Below are 17,977 nucleotides of genomic sequence, written 5' to 3'. Positions count from 1 at the left end.
AGTTGGAACTGTGATAAGGCATGACAATCAACATTACTGCCTCCTCTGGATCCTAAATATCCAATGATGCCCCCCTGCCCCCAATCTCTGCCACCACTATCGCTCTCTTACATTAGTGCTGCACAGGAAACAAAACAGGGCGGAGCAGGACGTGTGCGCAGCATGCAGAGCCGTATCTCCAAAGGTCATTTGTCTTTGGACTCAGTTGTTAAATAATAAAAGAAGAGCCAGGAGCACTCACCCGCATTTGTACAGAGTTACACACAATTACCATCCTACAGTATGGGGGGGGGGGGGGGGGCAGAGCCCAAAACAAGGCCTCAGGGAGCTGCCAGTGAGGCCTTGAGATGATAGAAAATTACTGAAAGCTTCAATCACAAACATCAAGACTTAAGCAATTATTCAGCAAAATGGATAATACAAAGCAAGCAATTAGCAAGCAATGTGAAATATAATAGCGTTTTTACTTTCTTTCACTCATCATATGTTTTCTATAAGTGGAAAATGAAAATAAAGAGGTTATTTGCTTTGCAAATATTTGAGGGTTTCTGCATTACAACAGCAAATGTTTTCAAATCACTTTTGTGCTTTAATGTGGTTAAATGGAATAAGCTCGACTAACAGCATTGGGGTGCAGATAGAGTTGCAATGATAATAGACTAACATTGTACTAGACTATGCTATACTATACCTGTCTGCCTGTCATCAGCGAGACTCCATTATGCTGTACTATACTATATTATGCTGCGCCTCACTGGATTACGTCATATAACTGGTAATTTGTCAAAGGATGATCACAAATTCCGTCACACCCAGCAATATTTTGAGACGCTGAAGAAAAAACACCCAGTAACAAGGAGCAGAATGACCCTTAAGTGGGTAATACATATGCCTTTCGCTGTAGTAACTGTTTTGCTTATATCAACCCCAACGTTTGCCTGGTGACTAATAGGCCTGGTGGTTATGTGGCCTGTTGACTCAAGGCTTTGGACCTACCCACACAGCCATTTCTCAGAGGAAACTGTGGTCATGGTGGGAGCTTTCCATTTTAATCACGGATCACTGGTTGCTTTCACTCACACTCCAGACAAACCACACCACCAGCACTGATGGAAGCCACTGTCAACATGCTCTAGGTGACCTCAGCACCTGCCATATTACCGACATGTATGGAGCTATTGCTTTACTGGTTGTAACCATCACAAAAAGATTTTGAGGCACCGAGCACAACCAAGCACAGCACCTTCAGTAAAACATAACCTGGAATGCTTAAAGCAAGGGTGGAAATCCGCTCAACAAGTTTCTCGTAACTCAGTTGAGAAGGTAATAAATTCAGAGAGGAGCCTAAATCCCACAGTTGCCTTGGGTCTTGTAATACTCTTGATGGTTTCAATTCAAATGTGATATGCCTTCTCTTCAAACCGAGAACTTAAAAAGCCATTGTGCCTGGGGAAGTTCTCCTACTGTACCACCTGAGAGTCTGCTTTACTAATCAAAGAAGAAATGCCCATAGTCATCCCATCTTCTGCCCGTTGATGGCTTCTGAAATGGAGGAAACAGAGTTGGGGGAGTAGAGGAGGGCTGAAGTGGAGTAGAGTGGGGGAAGCATTGGTATATTCCCACATGGTCTGCTCGCTGTTCTCCTCTGAATAGGATACTATGTCTCTTAGAAACATAAAATAGGACCATATGTGTAGGGTCGTGATTTGTTTCCCCGACGTCAGTGGAGTGGGAATGAACTTGAACGAGGTCAGGTTAACTGCCTCAATGCTTGTAAAGCACAGGCATATTTTGGCTTGGGTGTTAATGCTACAAACTTGACCTTTGCTCTGACCCTAGTCCTTGGTGAGCATTTTCACTTGTGATATGAATGTGATGGGGCTTTCCGGAACACGGTTGGACATCCTCTGCCAAGGTTTGGGAGGGGGAGGTAGGGCATTGTATTATTATCTCTGGATTATTTAACGTCAACATGGCAGACTGCAGACTCAGCTTGGAGATGACTTTGTCCTCAGGTGAACCCACGATGGAGTGGGGAGATAGGTGGGGGGGGCACTTGGACAAGGCAAGGAAAGTTTCATTTTTATATCATGTGTTGATGGAGATATAAACATTTTTATAAACAACATAATATATTTTCCCTGTCTTATATGAGAATGTATGGACTACGGGTTTGAAATGTATCTTTTGCTAATGGGAGAAAGCCTAACACAGTGATATTGACAGAGCAAGGGTGGGAATCAGACTTGGTTGGTTCTCCTCTACAAACGCAGAGCCAAACAAGTCTCATGGGCTTTTGGCTTCCTGCTAGGCCAGAGGGAACAAAGGCCTATAGAGAACCCAGCGTGGGACAGATATGTCTCTCTCTCCATCTCCGCCAAACCCTCCAAAGCCCTACCCGAAATATACTCTCCCCGCCACGATGCCGGCGGACTTAGGGTCCTTGGCCAAATCCTACTCATCAAGCAAGCCGGCACAGATGCAGCTGTCCGAGGGACAAAAACAGCAGTTATAGTGAGAAGGAGCCTCTCCCAGAATGCACTGCAGCCCCCAGCTCCGGAGATGAGACAGATGGAGACAGCATCAATCAGGCAATGTCCAAGATGTGGCGCATGGTGTTGAAAACATGAATTAGCTATGTAGTTGTGCATCAGACCAGACAATCTACTAAAAGGTCAGGGTGCAGAGTCTCTGCTGGGTGGAGCAGTGGAGCAGACCTGAACCTCTAGCCCTAAAGCAAAAACAGTGTCAGAAATCAACAAGTCTTCATTTATATTATAATCAGTAGGTGGTTACATGCATGTTTGGTGTGAACAAGTCCCTAGCAAAACAATTTTCATCAGTTTTCCCTATTTCCAGATGTTGAGAAATTTTTTTTTGCCTGCTTCACTTCTGCATTTTCTTCTCGTTCTCAGTTAACCTCTTGTAAGATTTTTTATTGCTTTTAAGCAGAGTTTGTGGGTCTATGTCAAAAATTCTCTCAATAGCCTCTTTTATTGGAGCACCGCTAAGAGGAGTGATTGAGGGAATATGTTTGGCTTGCTGTAAAAAAAAGAAAAGAAGGAAACTGATGTCTGATACCTGACATTGACCAGCAAAGGCATGCTATCAGTCAGCACCTTGTAAAGTCTCTTCATGGTGACCTGTCTAGTGTCGTTTCTCTGTCGAATGAAGGATTAGAGAGCAACTACAATAAACTGGAAAGCATTGAAAGGCATCGCATTTGTCAAGGCATTTTGATTCTGGTCCCTGAACCACACCAGCCACAGTCCTTTGCTTCCATCCCCAAACAGAGGTTTCTGGACTGCATCTCGTAGCTTCTAACTCGACCAAGTGCTGAGATAGATAAGTTGGCGCTGGTGTCACATATGCTCCCAGGAGATGAAAAAGCAACTGTTTATTTCACAGCTTTTTGGCTTTAGGTTTAGACAAGCGCGGCGGTGATACACTTGAACATGGAGAATCTGCAGACCTCATCAGAGTCAAATTTCCTGAAAAGCTATTTTCACAAAAGGCGGTGGGCTGAATGTATGTCCACAAAATTAAGTGAAAACCTAGCCTCCTCGATTCTCCACATAATATTATGTCTGATCCAAAGTACAGCCTTTGCAAAGTAAATTTCTAAAGGAAAACTTCTGCTACTCTCCATTTTGTTGACCAATCATTGTTCTAATCTAAACCTCATCCCCTCAGGGGTGAAAAAAAGACTGTGATAGGAGTTAGCATTGCACAAGTTCAGCACAGCCTTCTAATTCAATCCAACCCCATAGTAATTCGCTGCACCCAGGCCCTGGCCACTACCAGCAGGGTTCCTGGAAGAGCAACCAGACCGACCGAACATGATTTAATCCAGCCTCCGTGTGTTAAAATAAATGACACACCCAGAGTTTTCACAAAATGATTAATATTCTGCCAGGAGTCCCAATTATTCAAGTCATAATGGCTAGAGATGCTATCAAAGAAAGACTCGGGTTTAATTGCTCACTGATGTTTGGCCTTACACAGTAGTGTGTATACATGATCCAGAATTTACCCTTGCTTTAGAAGAGGAAAAAAAAACCTGTGGTTAAAGCAGTGCATGAGTTTCTGCAACCAGGTATTTTAATCTTATTTTACAGCAGGGATCCCTCCTTTGACTACCAGCATGTGTTTCCTACTTAAAGGAATCCTCTGTCCATGGTATATCTTTGATTTTATTTGTAATATAAACTTATGTTAAGACGCAATACGTCTTTGGTGGACATTAGATTTAGCACGATCTAGGATTCCTCGGATAGACGATGTATTTATTCTGGTAGCTGTTTCAATGTTATGCATGTTTCCAATAATGGGATCAGTTGCAAGTTGTCTGTCTGTCTGTGCAGCAATGTGTTATTTATTTCACCCATTTATTGGCGCTTTTGCGGTAGCGATCAGCACCCAGGAGAGAACGAGAGAAACGGCAATAAAAGTCCCCGTTAGCTTCCCTTCAGCTACTTTATCGCTTCATTTGCCTATTTGGTTAATTTGTAATAATGCTGTTGTCGTCTCATATGGTATCAATTGTTAGTGTCAAATGTAACTGGCATCCTCTGGCGGAACGCTGAGGAGAGTTTTGTTTGTTTGTTTTTTGTATTTTTCTTCCCCCTTTTTCTCCCCAGTTGTATCCAGCCAATTACCCCACTCGTCTGAGCCGTCCCGGTCACTACTCCACCCCCTCTGCCAATCCAGAGAGGGCTGCAGACTACCACATGCCTCCTCCGATACATGTGGAGTCGCCGGCCGCTTCTTTTCCCCTGACAGTTAGGAGTTTCGCCAGGGGGATGTAGCGCATGGGAGGATCACACTATTGCCCCAGTTCCCCCTCCCCCCTGAACAGGCGCCCCGACTGCCCAGAGGAGGCGCTAGTGAAGTGACCAGGACACATACCCACATCCGGCTTCCCACCCGCAGACACAGCTAATTGTGTCTGTAGGGACGCCCGACCCGTGGAGGTAACACGGGGATTCGATCCATGTTGGTGTTTTGTTTTTTTTCCAGGATAAAGAAAATAACATGTTTATAATGTAATGTAAAGGATTTCTGAACCTACGCTAGCACCATTAGCCATGGGAACACCCACACTATGTCGGTTACAACACTAGCCACCAGAGATTTAACACTGACTGAAGGCTGTTTTTTGGAAAGGCTTTAAATGTGACAGAGGCTGGTGTCGAGTTATTTTCAGCATTTCCAATGGCTGCTAACATAACTATCCCACCGTTGGTTGACTTTGTTGCCATGAGAAACAAGCAACAACAATACAATGAAAATGACTCTAGGGTGGCCAGGGATATTATTTTTATTGTGGGATGCTTAGCATCAAATTCTAAAATTGTATTGAAAGGAACACATGGAGACCTCAATTTTTAATTATGAATGCGAGAGCTGTGTATAAAGCTGACGAAATGAGATGTTTGACCACAGTGGTGGTTGACCACCGGTGGTGGTGCAGATGGTCTGGTGTGCTGGCTGGGTGGGTAAGGGAGGATTAATTCTTCGTCAGCCCCTAGATACTTGTTTCACCTCCTAAAATACACACAGATTAGCAAGAGAGACCAGAAACTTGGGAAGCTCCAAGTTAAAGCTTATCTTCGCTGCCCGAGGAACTGAAAGGCAAGATAAAGAATGGAAATCAGTCAAGCCTGTTCAAAGGGAAAAGGAAAATTCCTTTAAAGTATCCTATTAGTTATTATTTTTTTCATAAATTACCAAATATTACAGCTGCCTTTTTGCAAAATCCAACTGGGAAGAAAACAACTTTTATTTGGCAAATAATCTTTTATAGTTAATTTATGATCGTATATTGACTGACAATCTGGAATGCGTCTTCTTCTCCTCGTTCCATTGAAGTTTATTCTTGGACCGAGATTCACAACACTTTTGGGCTTTGTATCGCAAAATATTAACAGGAGTCAAGCGTGTGTCTCATTGCTAATGTTTTTGAATAACAGCTCCTGGGCCTAGTTTCAAGGTCTTTGCCCTACTGTGATATATCTGCAGGGTTTGGTGTGTGAAACCTGGAACAGCATCTGCTGTAGTACCTTTGACTTAAAATCGTGGCTCACTTGACATTCTTAACTTTACGTTGCATTATTGGAAACTCTGTTGGCCAGATGCTTTGGTCTCATATCATATAGGCCCACTATCTGCATCCTAATCTCTGTCTTTATTGTTGTTTTGTAATTTCTGGGGGCGCACATGACCGCACCAGAATGAAGCCACTTTGCTTCATTGCATCCGATAATTGTTTGCACAGCTTACATAGTGCACTATATGTGCGCTATACTAGTCTCCCACACTGCTTTTTTTCAGGGTGCAAGTTTTCCAGATACACTCGTAAGTCCCCTCCAAGGAGCATTTGCAATAACGGAATAGCACAAAGTGCTCATTGTGTTGCCTACTCTGCACAATTCAGTAACAATTAGCCCACTTGCCAGATTGTTGTTTTTCTTCCAAATTAAACAGAGAACAGAGGATCTACATATTAATCTCCAGCTGCGAAGTGACGTATGCTCGGTTACACTTTCTCTGAATGAGACAAATGTGCATAAACTTGGATTTGCACTTGATCTTTGATGACCATCATGTACTTTCTTATTTACCAAGTAGCCCTCAAATTGCCCTAATTACGAGCAGCTCTTATGTAATAAGGGGGATTTTGGATGAGGATTCTTATTTGAATGTGGTAAACGGTGTCATTAAGCATTTTGTTTAGATAAAAAGCGAGCAATAAGGAGTTGATTTTCCTGTATACGAGAGCACAACTCTCCTGTCAATTGGTAATAGCGCCGCAGAAGACTCCGGGGGCATGCCACTCGGCTTTCTGGAGGTCATGTTCAGTGCAATGCTAAATATAAGGGCCTAACACAAAGACCACTTTGACAGGGTAAGGTGGCAAAGTTGGGAGTTGCTGGGTTGTTTGTGGTGGGACCCAGACTGGGATGCTCATGCCAGATACTTCTGCCTGCCGTCAGACATTCTTGTTTTGACAGCCTGTTTGAAGCCAAATGGCTCTCTCCAACATCTAGACAAGCTCTTCATATCGGTCTATTTTCTGCATTAGCTGCCATCAGCCAATAGTCCAAGCCATTAGATGTGGGTTCTGACTTTGGTATTTCCAAACAAATCAAGATGAAAAATGTGCTTTGCCAAGGTAGAGCTTCAAGTACTAAGAGAGCCGGCAAAAAAAAAAAAAACAAAAAAAAAACTGTTTAATATCACAATCCTGTAACTCTCTCCATCCAGCCCACTTGGCATCTCAAAAACCAAGAAAACTAGATTCTTTTTAAACACATTACTCTTGTGTGACAAATATGATATTTTTTCCTATGGTGATCATAATACGTAGCTGTTCATGGACGCTCATTAGGAGATGCTGAACATTTAGTGGTGAACAAATCAGCTGCTGTCCATATGTTAGTTACCACATAGTGCCACGGATAAACAGTGGTCTGGGCTAATAAAGCAGAGTGGGTTAGGGAGATGGTTTCACATCTAAACAGTTCCTATGGAACTGGGTCAGGGTGTGTGTGTGTGTGTGTGTGTGTGTGTGTGTGTGTGTGTGTGTGTGTGTGCGTGTGTGTGTATGTGTGTGAGAGAGAGAGAGAGAGAGCGAGAGAGAGAGAGAGAGAGAGAGAGAAAGAGAGAGAGTGAGTGAGAGTGAGAGAGTGAACGCACCCGAATTTGACCATGACCATCAGCAGAATACAGAATTTGTGTGTTTTCCAACAGGGCGACTTGCAGAAACAACATAATCACCACTTGTCTGAGGGAAATGTCCTCAGAGCCGCAGTGTGATGGGAAATGTTCATAGAGCCTCTGCATGGCAAAGCCCTTGGCCATCTAACAAAACCACAACATAGAACGTGTCTACAGAAGCCTCGTTCTCTGCCCCATCTTCAGAGTACTTTGCATTTTGCTTGGCAGTGTTATTCATCGGGTTCTTCTAGCAACATGGTTTGGGAGATACAACATCAGCAAAAGCTTTGAAATCTGATGAGTCCCTTTATTCCCTTTTCTTTTTTTTTTCTCCCTGGGCTGCAATTTTTGGTTGTGGCCTGTGTTTTCACAAGACGGGACCGGCAACATATATGCTGATTGTGCCACAAATTGTCTCTGATTGAACCTATCTGGGTCAAAGGGTGAGGCAAGATCACTACATAGAAATCACCGATGGTGAACTCGGCCATGCCCCTGTGAAAACTAGTATCCCTGTCGTAATCATAACGTCGTAGATCAAAGATGCATAGCTACCCCATGCCATGTTACACCGCCATCATTTCTTGGGTGTGCTACAGTGGTTTTTTTCTTCTTCCCTTCCCTACAATACAAAATTTTGGCTATCACTGTGATTAATAATTTCCCAAATTGTGATAGATTTAGCTCTAATTGCCTTCCACTGAGTGAATGATGAGTGAAAGCAGACAGTGCCAGAGTTTTTTGTTGTTGTTTTTTTTTTTTTGGCTATCAGTGTAATCCAGTCCTTTGATCAAGTATTTGGACTAGGGTTTATCAACACATGAAAAGCCATCGCTTTTGGTTTTCAGTATGGCTGTCAAGCAACATTTTCTGATGACACAGTAATATATTTCAGAAACATTACACACACACACACACACACACACACACACACACACCAGCCACATGCGGTACACAGCCTTACCCTGCTGGAATTGACAGCAGGGTAAGGCTTTACAGTATGCAATTGAATTGTCTGCACGATAAACATGGTTTAGCCTCACATGGTGTTTCAGCATCATGTGAGTCCATCTTACTTCCCCCTGGCATCTGTCACCCTAATTGAATGTAAAGTTAACCTAAATACTGACTGAGGCCAGTTTATCACATTCCACGTGAAGTCCGAGGGATATCTCGTCCACCTATCGGTGCACATGTGGTAGACACAAACAGATACTGTTTTAGGGGACAGCCTCTAAATTCTAGTCATTTCTCTGCTAATTTGATAGTCCTTGTTTCTGCCTTTGTTCTGCATGCTCGTCTAGTGAGCCCCCTTTAATCGCGGCAGCCAGTGATTTAATTAAAATGGTGTGGCTATCATTCAGTACCCAAAACATATTTTCCATCTGTCTCCCAAGCCATGTGTCATCTTGGCAGAGGTCTTCCAGACTGCTTTCCAGTCACCCAGAACAAGGAATCATCCCTTGCTGGATAGTTGGGGCCTTGCTGGGAGGAAGTCAGTTTGCCACTGAGATAGAAAAAAGAGAGAGAGGGAGTAACATCTGGCCTAGCCTAGGAAGTGTGGCAGGATGAGTGCAGGCCAGGTGTCATTGTCAGCAATGGAAAAACCCCATCACGACACGAAGTGGATGGTGTCAATGGGTTGGCCACCTCTTGTCCTCCCCTTCCCCTCCCTTTCCACCTCAGCAAACCGCTGAATGATACAAGCACGTCTTAATTCCGGGTGTCACATCCTATCCACAGAAACCGCCCTGGAGGTTTCGGCATTTGGGTCAGCAGCTGTCAGCCATAGGTGCTGCCTGTTATCTTTTTGAAGAGATGACGTGAGAGGCCACTATCAAATGTTGTTTGCCTCCCTCTTCCCCTTCTCATTTAGCGTCCTGTTCCTTTGGCAGCAGGAATGTGGTCGTAGCCTGTGGAAAAGGAGACATGTAGGGTCTTGTGCTGCATCTGGCACAGCTGGAATGAGATGTGTGTGGTGTGTGTGTGCACACTTGTCTTTTGCTCGCTCGATCATCCCTTTATCCCTCCATCCATACATACAGTGCAATTCACAAATACATGGTGTGTGGCTTAAAACCACATGTAATTAGAGGTAATGCATGGTTTATTTCCTAATCATTGATTTAACTGCGCATTCAAATGCCTTGTAGGGCTGCAGGTGTGCTTTGTAAAGCTTTTCCTGTGATGTATCCAGGCTGCTTCCATGCTCCTATGACTGTCTGTCAGTGTAGACTGGGATCCAGATGTTTTTTGGAGGGTCAACTCTCAACACTCCAATCTTTTCAGGATCTCAAAGATCCAGGTAGGGCTGTTGGTCTGTTGGTCTGTCGGTCTGTCTGGAAGGCCCTGGGTTGCTCACATGAGCTCAGCATCCAGGCCACGCATTGCTGGGCTGGTAATTGGCCTTAATCAAATGCTCACTGGCAAAAAAAAAAAAGTGCTTCTCACAGCTCTGGACAAGGCTTTGTTCTCCGACCCCAATTTTAATACTTCCTCTATCCTCTATCCCCGTGCAACACTCAGGATGTTGCTCCCTGGTGGGCAACAGTCAAACATAACAGGGAGTTCATAATCTAGTCAAGCACACACAATGGGTGACGGGAAGGCATTTGAGCCCTGACGGGAAGATCTAATGTGTTTAATCTCTCTCTCTTTCTTTCTTTCTCTCTCTCTCTCTCTCTCTCTCTCTCTCTCTCTCTCTCTCTCTCTCTCTCTCTCTCTCTCTCTCTCTCTCTCTCTCTCTCTCTCTCTCTCTCTCTCTCTCTCCCTCTCCCTCTCCCTCTCTCTCGCTCTTGCTCTCTCAGAACGAGTGGGGAGTTGTTGTCTTTTTCCCCCTGATTGCTGGATGCTTTATGTTTTGTTAATCAATGGTCTTCGATTACAACATGTCTTCAGTACCAAACCAAATCTTTCATTAATTAGCGAAGTCCACGACTCTGACTTATAGCAGATGTTAGTCTCAGAGCCACAAGCTTACCCAGGATGGTATTAATAATTTGATTAAAACAAATTATGTACAAATCATGGTAACTCATCTATAAAATCAATTAAGTAATTCTATGACCTAAGACAGCACAATTCTCTCTCCGGCATATTATGTTATGTTACACATGATAAGCATGCTTAAATGGATTATGGTGATGCTCATGGGTTGCTGGTGTTTATATCAGTGTGTGTGTGTATATATGTGTTTGACATTAGCTTTTGCCTGAGGTCATGTGTTTATGCTTTTTGTATGATGTGATTGACAGGACCCAAGTGAGACGGGGACCCCCTGACTCCTCACCTCAACAGACAGGGACCTCCCGCACAGTAAAGCGCTACCCATCATCCACTGGGCCCATCACCTCCAATGCTCTGCCCAATGGCAATGGATACGGCAACGGGGATGGCAATGGACACCGAAGCTGGCACGGACACAGAAACGGGCATTCCCCCAACGCTCACAGAGCCGCCGTCCATGGACAACAATTCAACAATGCATTATCGCCGGCAGGTAAAGTTGAGCACACCGCATTATCTCCTCTGTGGATTGAGTATGGCTAAAATGGAATCTGTTTTCACTTTCCATGCATACTTAACATTTCCACTCTTCCCGACCACATCAAAACAAACTTGACCCGTATTGGCACATAATGCATGGAGGCTAGAAATACATACATACATACACATCCGCTGGTGTCATCACTGAATGGAACATTAGACAGAAGAAAAAGTCTGGCCAAGGCCCAGGCTGTGCTCCCCCTCTCCTCACCCCTTCCCCATCCCCTCTGTGGTTTCCATCTCACCAGAGAAAGATGTTTGATAGCCTAGCTGTGTGCCTGGAAAGAGGGTTAATGCTTGCTCTGTTCTGCAGCATTTGCAGCCTGTTCCCCAAGCGCACAGCTACAGCAGAGTAGTGTGTGTGTGTGTGTGTGTGTGTGTGTGTGTGTGTGTGTGTGTGTGTGTCTGTGTGTGTGTGTGTGTGTGTGTTACCATGCTGTCTTTCATGCATGTTTGACCCTTTGTGTGTGTTGAGTCGGAGAGAACAGACAGAAACGAGAGTTGGGTGAGAGTCAGCTACACGTCTTTGTGAATCTGCACTGTCACATCCACCACGTGACAAGCGCTACGCCCTGGCACCCCCACCCAAAACAACAAGTAACATCATCTTGTCCTTCCTAATGTCATTCCCCTTCACCACTTTTTCGTTTTCTAATCCTCTGTACTGCAGACGCAGCTGTCCGCTCTCCAAGTCTCTCTTGTTTTTTAGCCCCTCCACCGGGGCAACGGCTGTTGAACAGCTTCCCACCATTACACAAGGTTTACTTGCACTTGCGCTCTCTTTGTCTCGCTCTCTCACACACACACACACGCACACACACGCACACACACACACACGCACTCATCCAAAACACCTTCTCCCAAAGATAAAGGGCTTGGAGTTCAGCCCGATTCCTAACACTGTCCCCCCCCACTTTTTTCGCTGGCCTATGGCACATCGCTCTCCCAGCTGAAGTGTGCCCAGCCGCTGGCACACGGACTCTCACACGCCTTTAAACCTCCCCTTGGCCAGACAGGGAGTGTGTCACAGCGAACTGAGGCAGGAAGGATGATGCAGCTCCTCTCGAGCCTATCTCCGCTGCTGTTCCTTCTCATGCAGGTGTGTGTGTCTTTCCCAGGGGCCAACCTCACATCCAGCTTGGACCGTATCAAGATCGTCTTCACGCCCATGGTGTGCCGCAGGGTGTGCAATGGCGGGCGCTGCCACAACAGCTGCGAGAAGGGAGACACCACCACCGTCTACAGCGAGAATCAGCAGCCGCAGCCAAAAACCCAGGGCTTCAGACTCTGTGAGTGTTGATTTCCCCACGGGCGTTTCCCGTCTATCTGCCTGTCAGTATGCCTGTCTCTCTTTGTCTTTTCATCTCCTTCTTTCGCCTCGCTCCTCTCACTAACTCTCTCTCACTGTACCCTGACACTTTCCCCGTGTCTTCATTCTGGTCTGCCCCATTTTTAAAAAAACAAATTTTCTTATGTAGTGAGCTTGACAAAATGAGTTCCCACAGGCATGCTGTCTGTTGTGAATACCGAGCTTGGAGAGGAGGTAGGGTGGAGGTGATTAAAGCTGATGGCTATGGCAACATTTTCATTGTCAGAGAGCGAGCGAGAAAGAGAGAAAGCGGGCAAGAAAGAGAGGGAGAGCAGATTAAAAGCAGCGTCTGTAAAAGGGGGCTAATTCCCCCCCCCACACACACACACACACCCTCACCCACACACACACACGTGGAGCCGGTGGTCCCACGCTCCCAGCACTTAGCCCCGTCTCTTTGTGGTTTACACCTCATGTTCGGCCCCGCAGTTAACCGTTTAACATGCTCGCTGGGAGAGAGGGAACAAATGAAAGAGAGCGGGAGAGGCAGAAGGAGAGAAAGAGTAGCAGCGTGAACAGGATTTTATAGGGATTACATTAAACCTGCCATTTATCCAGAGGGCTTTGCTCCGAACTCACACGGGGGGCATGGTGTCCACGGGGGAGGGGGTTCAGTGCCAGTGGGAGAGTCCTGTCTCCCCCGTGTTTCCCAGTTTTTTCATCAGATTTAAGAATCCGTCTGAGACTCAAACAGACTGGCAGATTATAGAGGCGAGGGGCGGGCATACCACACACATACCGGTCCTCCCCAACTCGCACCCGTACCGCCGTGTGTGCTGCCTCAATGCATAAACACCCACGCGGGCATATATTATATGCACCCTAGCATAAGAACACGCACACGTGCCACCGCCCAGATGCACAAACCTCCTCGAGGAGGATCTTTGCTGAGTTATGAATATATAAACAGGTTGCTGTTGCAGATTTATGCACCCATTAATGGCTTTTTGGAACATGCTGTAGATATTCCAAACACTTCAGCGACCTGGCAGAGCTCTTCTGCAAGATTACATTCCTGGCATCCCCACCTCTTCCTGTGCAGCACTTTTGTTTTTATGCCCCATTTTATTCTCTAGAAATCTCTCTTCATTATGTAAAAGCACGTGTTAAAGAGTGTGTTAAAGGGAGGCTGCCAGCCATCTGAGCGGGGATCTTGTTGTTGGTCGATGTGCGTGTTCGTCGAGGCATTTCAAGTGGACAGCAAACAGTTACCTCATGCTCTTGTCATGTTCCCTAAACAGGGCGGTAAAATCTGGTTGGATAATTATAAGAGGCTCCGCTGATACTCACCCCATGTGCAACACTTAGTTTAAAGCCTGAAGTTAGTTAGATAGGCCACAGGTCTCTTTATTGAGTGAAAAGTGTGTGTGTGTGTGTGTGTGTGTGTGTCTGTCTGTCTGTCTGTCTGTCTGTCTGTCTGTCTGTCTGTCTGTCTGTCTGTCTGTCTGTCTGTCTGTCTGTCCGTCCGTCTGTCTGTGCTTGTTCAGCTGTATTTGTGAGAACCAATTGGAATTTTTAACCATTTTTGGCCGGTCCTCACTTCTTCATGGGGTCATTTTGGGTTAGGACTTGGGTTAAGATTAGAATTAGGACTAGGTTAAAGTTAGGGTAAAGGTTGAGGTTCGAAAAATGTGTGTGTGTGTGTGTGTGTGTGTGTGTGTGTGTGTGTGTGTGTGTGTAATTGGTTGGGAGAGGTTGTTAAACAGACAGAAAGACACAAAGACAAAGACAGGGAGCGTGCTCAACAGCGTCTACAGGAGGTTGTTGTCTAAGAATGGTGCCTGTCTTGTGTTATAGTGGGTCACAGCTGAGCCAGACCAGGACAAGTCTGCATCCCAGATTGAGAAGAATTAATGGCCTTTCAGAGCTGATAATCTAGCCAGCATGTTTAGTCACAGGAGGCTTTCTTGTGCATTGGGGATGCTGTCTCCAGACTTCGCTCGCTCGTCTTTTTCTCTCCTTCTCTCTGTCTCTCTTTCTCTTTCTCCCTCGCTCTCTCTCTTTCTCGCACACACACACACACACATGCACCTAATATCTTTTCTTTCTAACACACTCTGTCTTTCTCTTTTCTCTTCTGCCTGTGTCCCCTCCTCTATTTTCCATTAACAACCCATTTCTCCTCCTCCATCCTCTCATTCCATTCCTCCTTCCTCCCCACTCTGGTCTCTCTGTTGTTGATGCTATGTGACAGGGGCTCATTCTCTACATGCCATCTAGGCTGTCCACTTTCTCCTCCAGCTCTGTTTCCACCCCGTAACGGAGTCTCTGCTCCCAGCACATGTCCACCACTTGCCTCCCCCTCTTTCATCTCTCAGTATGGAGGCCGTCCACATCTCTAAATGTCTGCTAGTACAGTCTCCATATTTGATGTGGGGTATTGCTAAGCAACAAAAAGAAAAAAAAGCGGATAATAACAAATGTTGCTTCACTTTTTCATCTTTTGTGCCCTAGAATGGTTCTGGTTTATCGGTCACGGTTGCAAAGATTTTTCATTTGATGGTCTTTGAAGTTTTGAGTTAGGTGAGGTCGGGTCAGAACGATTCTGGTAGACTGGAGCCGGTCCAGGTTTGCAGGGACTGTGCTGCCACCCACCTTCATGCCAAAGATTAGGCCTGTGAAAGGGGCTGTGTGCACACTTCTGTCAAACACCATCTGGCCAACGCTATTCGTTTTGTCTTCTCTCGCTTTCGCTCTCTCTCCGACTCTACTGACTATCTTTGGCGCTCCCGCTCTCGCTCTCTCTCTCTCCATGGTAGACTGCAAGGACATAAATCAAACTGTACACTAAGCACGTTTGGGATTCAATTTACTCATCTGCTCAAGAGCCAGTTGCCTCTCCTTTGAAATCAGGAGCTTTGATATTTTGGAATTTCTGTTTTTTTTCCTCCCTCTGCCAGCAAAGCAGATGTTCCACATAGAAATGCATGCACTTGTTATTTCCATCAAATTATGGGATGAATAAATACTCCGGGTCATTTCCACCAGCTTTTAAGGAGTACATAATTATGGATGTTAAGGCAGAACAAGCCGACATGCCAAGAGGTGCGGTGTGAGAGGCAGTGCTGCAGCCCTCTCCTCGGGGCAAAGACGAAACTTCATACAGTTTTCATGGAATAAGGTGTCCGGTAGAGCAAGCCCAGGGAATGATTACAGCCTGATCATTATTGACCAGTCGTGAACACGGCCTGCCCACATGAATCCCCAACACACACTCTTCCTTTTACCCCACCTGTTTTTCATTATTGGTTCAGACCCCTGTGTATGAAGACGCATAAATCAACGCAATTAAAAGTGGCAGTTGTGTACGCTAACGAATCTGTCTCACTGGTAAGGGTTTATTTATGCACTTCCACCATTCCATTTCTGCTGTTTCTCCTTCTTTCTCCTCTGCAGTCTTCTGTCAGATCCCCTGTCTTAATGGTGGCCGCTGCGTCGGCAGGGATCAGTGCTGGTGTCCGTCAAACTCGACCGGAAAGTTCTGCCACCTGCCAGCCCTGCCTCCTGTCAGACCCACCCCCCGTGGCCACAAGGATGACAGTCAGGCCAAGCCCAACGCCCCCTCCCACTCCATGTACACCCTGCCATTGTCCAACCAGCAAGGTGAGCATTCTGGCCCAACTGGAGGGCTGCTTTAGCCCTCAGGTTGTGCCCCGCCTTTCTACAAGCCACTTCCTGTACTTTCATTGATTGTACTGCTTCCTGTTTTTAGAGCAGTGAATCATGTCCTCTTTAAGTATTCTGATGATTTTTGATTGCAAACACAAGTAAGTATATGCACTTGTATTCTTCGACATGCGACACTCTCTCACTCAGTGGTGGACAGTAACAAAGTACTTCTACTAAAGTACTTTACTCAATTACTCAGTATATATGTACTTTACCAGAGTACATCTGTACAAAGTACATCTGTACTTTGCTGCTTTTTTTTTAAAAACTTATGACTTTCCCTCCACTATATTTGAAAGATAAACATCTTACTTTTCATGCCACTATATCTACAAAGGATGTCACTACTTGTTACTTTGAAGGTCCCATGAAACTGCATTTGGAGCACAGCAAATTCCACTTATTCATGTATATCCACATGAAATGGAACAATTAGGTGGGATTTTGTGGTGAGAGGGGGTTGGATTTGCATAAAAGCAAACAATGACCAGACATTTTTTACAAAAATGAAGACATAAAATTTTCTTCTGGCTAGTTTCAGTTTGGTGGTAGACGATCACTCGTCCTCTTTCAATCCCGCTCCAAAATTCACCGATTACTTTTGTAGGTGTCCGAACAATTTATGTTAAATTTGAAACAAAATACAGCCTATTTCCTTTTAAGAGATCACATGTGGACCTTCTCACTCATAAAAATTGTGAAGGAACAAATTCAGTCAGTCAATTCAGTTTTGACTCAAGTAGAAATTGGAATGCGCAACTTTCACTTGTAGATAAGTCATGTTTGACCAGGACTATCTATATTTTGGTTCAAGTAATGGGGTTGTGAACTTTGTCCACCCCCGCTCTTACTGTGTGGCCTTTTGACTCTGGGGGCTAGCAGTAGAGGCAATAATCTATTCTGAGCTGAATGTGTAATGTATGACTCAGTGTAAGTCATCATATTGTTCACACTGTGCTGCTTTTATCAGCAGAAACAGAGCCTGAACAGAGCCTGACTCTAACTAATACCATGACGAGTAGCTAAAAGACGCAATATCAAAGAAAATGTTCTCTTTTTCCATCTCTCCTGGTCTCTTTTTTCTATTCTCTCTCTTTCTCTCTCTCTCCCTCACTCTCTCGCTTTGTCTGTCCAACGGTAAGTAGAAGCAGAAGCTCTGTCACTGATCCTTTGAATTCCTTTCAAATTTCTTCCAGCGACCATTTCGACATTCGGCAATAATAATTTAATGACAGGGACCTCATGTGTGTTTTGTTATGCTACAAATAAATAGTAAATGGTAGGGCGTCCGGGCAGTGTGGCGGTCTATTCCGTTGCCTACCAACATGGGGATCACTGGATCAAATCCCTGTGTTACCTCCGGCTTGGTTGGGCGTCCCTACAGACACAATTGGCCGTGTCTGCAGGTGGGAAGCCAGATGTGGGTTTGTGTCCTGGTCGCTGCACTAGCACCTCCTCTGGTTGGTTGGGGCACCTGTTCAGTGGGGAGGGGGACCTGGAGGGAATAGCGTGGTCCTCCCATGCGCTACGTCCCCCTGACGAAACTCCTCACTGTCAGGTGAAAAGAAGGGGCTGGCGACTCCACATGTATCGGAGGAGGCATGTGGTAGTCTGCAGCCCACCCTGGATTAGCAGAGGGGGTGGAGCAGTGACCGAGATGGCTCAGAAGAGTGG

At 45.4% G+C, this 17,977-nt stretch overlaps 1 protein-coding gene across 1 annotated transcript in view; it reads left to right on the top strand.

The window, feature by feature from the left end:
• The window catches only part of LOC130126889 (latent-transforming growth factor beta-binding protein 2-like), a 103,298-nt gene that overhangs the window by 31,908 nt on the left and 53,413 nt on the right, over positions 1 to 17,977 (top strand). Inside the window, exons 4-6 of the mRNA XM_056296534.1 lie at positions 10,974 to 11,218; positions 12,384 to 12,554; positions 16,031 to 16,237. Coding sequence (XP_056152509.1) covers positions 10,974 to 11,218; positions 12,384 to 12,554; positions 16,031 to 16,237 — 623 coding nt within the window. The remainder of the gene's footprint in view (positions 1 to 10,973; positions 11,219 to 12,383; positions 12,555 to 16,030; positions 16,238 to 17,977) is intronic.

The sequence above is a fragment of the Lampris incognitus genome, chromosome 16 (genome assembly GCF_029633865.1).
Source record: "Lampris incognitus isolate fLamInc1 chromosome 16, fLamInc1.hap2, whole genome shotgun sequence".
Classification (NCBI taxonomy): domain Eukaryota; kingdom Metazoa; phylum Chordata; class Actinopteri; order Lampriformes; family Lampridae; genus Lampris; species Lampris incognitus.
Note: the sequence above shows the minus strand (reverse complement) of the source record. Positions and strands in the feature narration are given on the sequence as shown.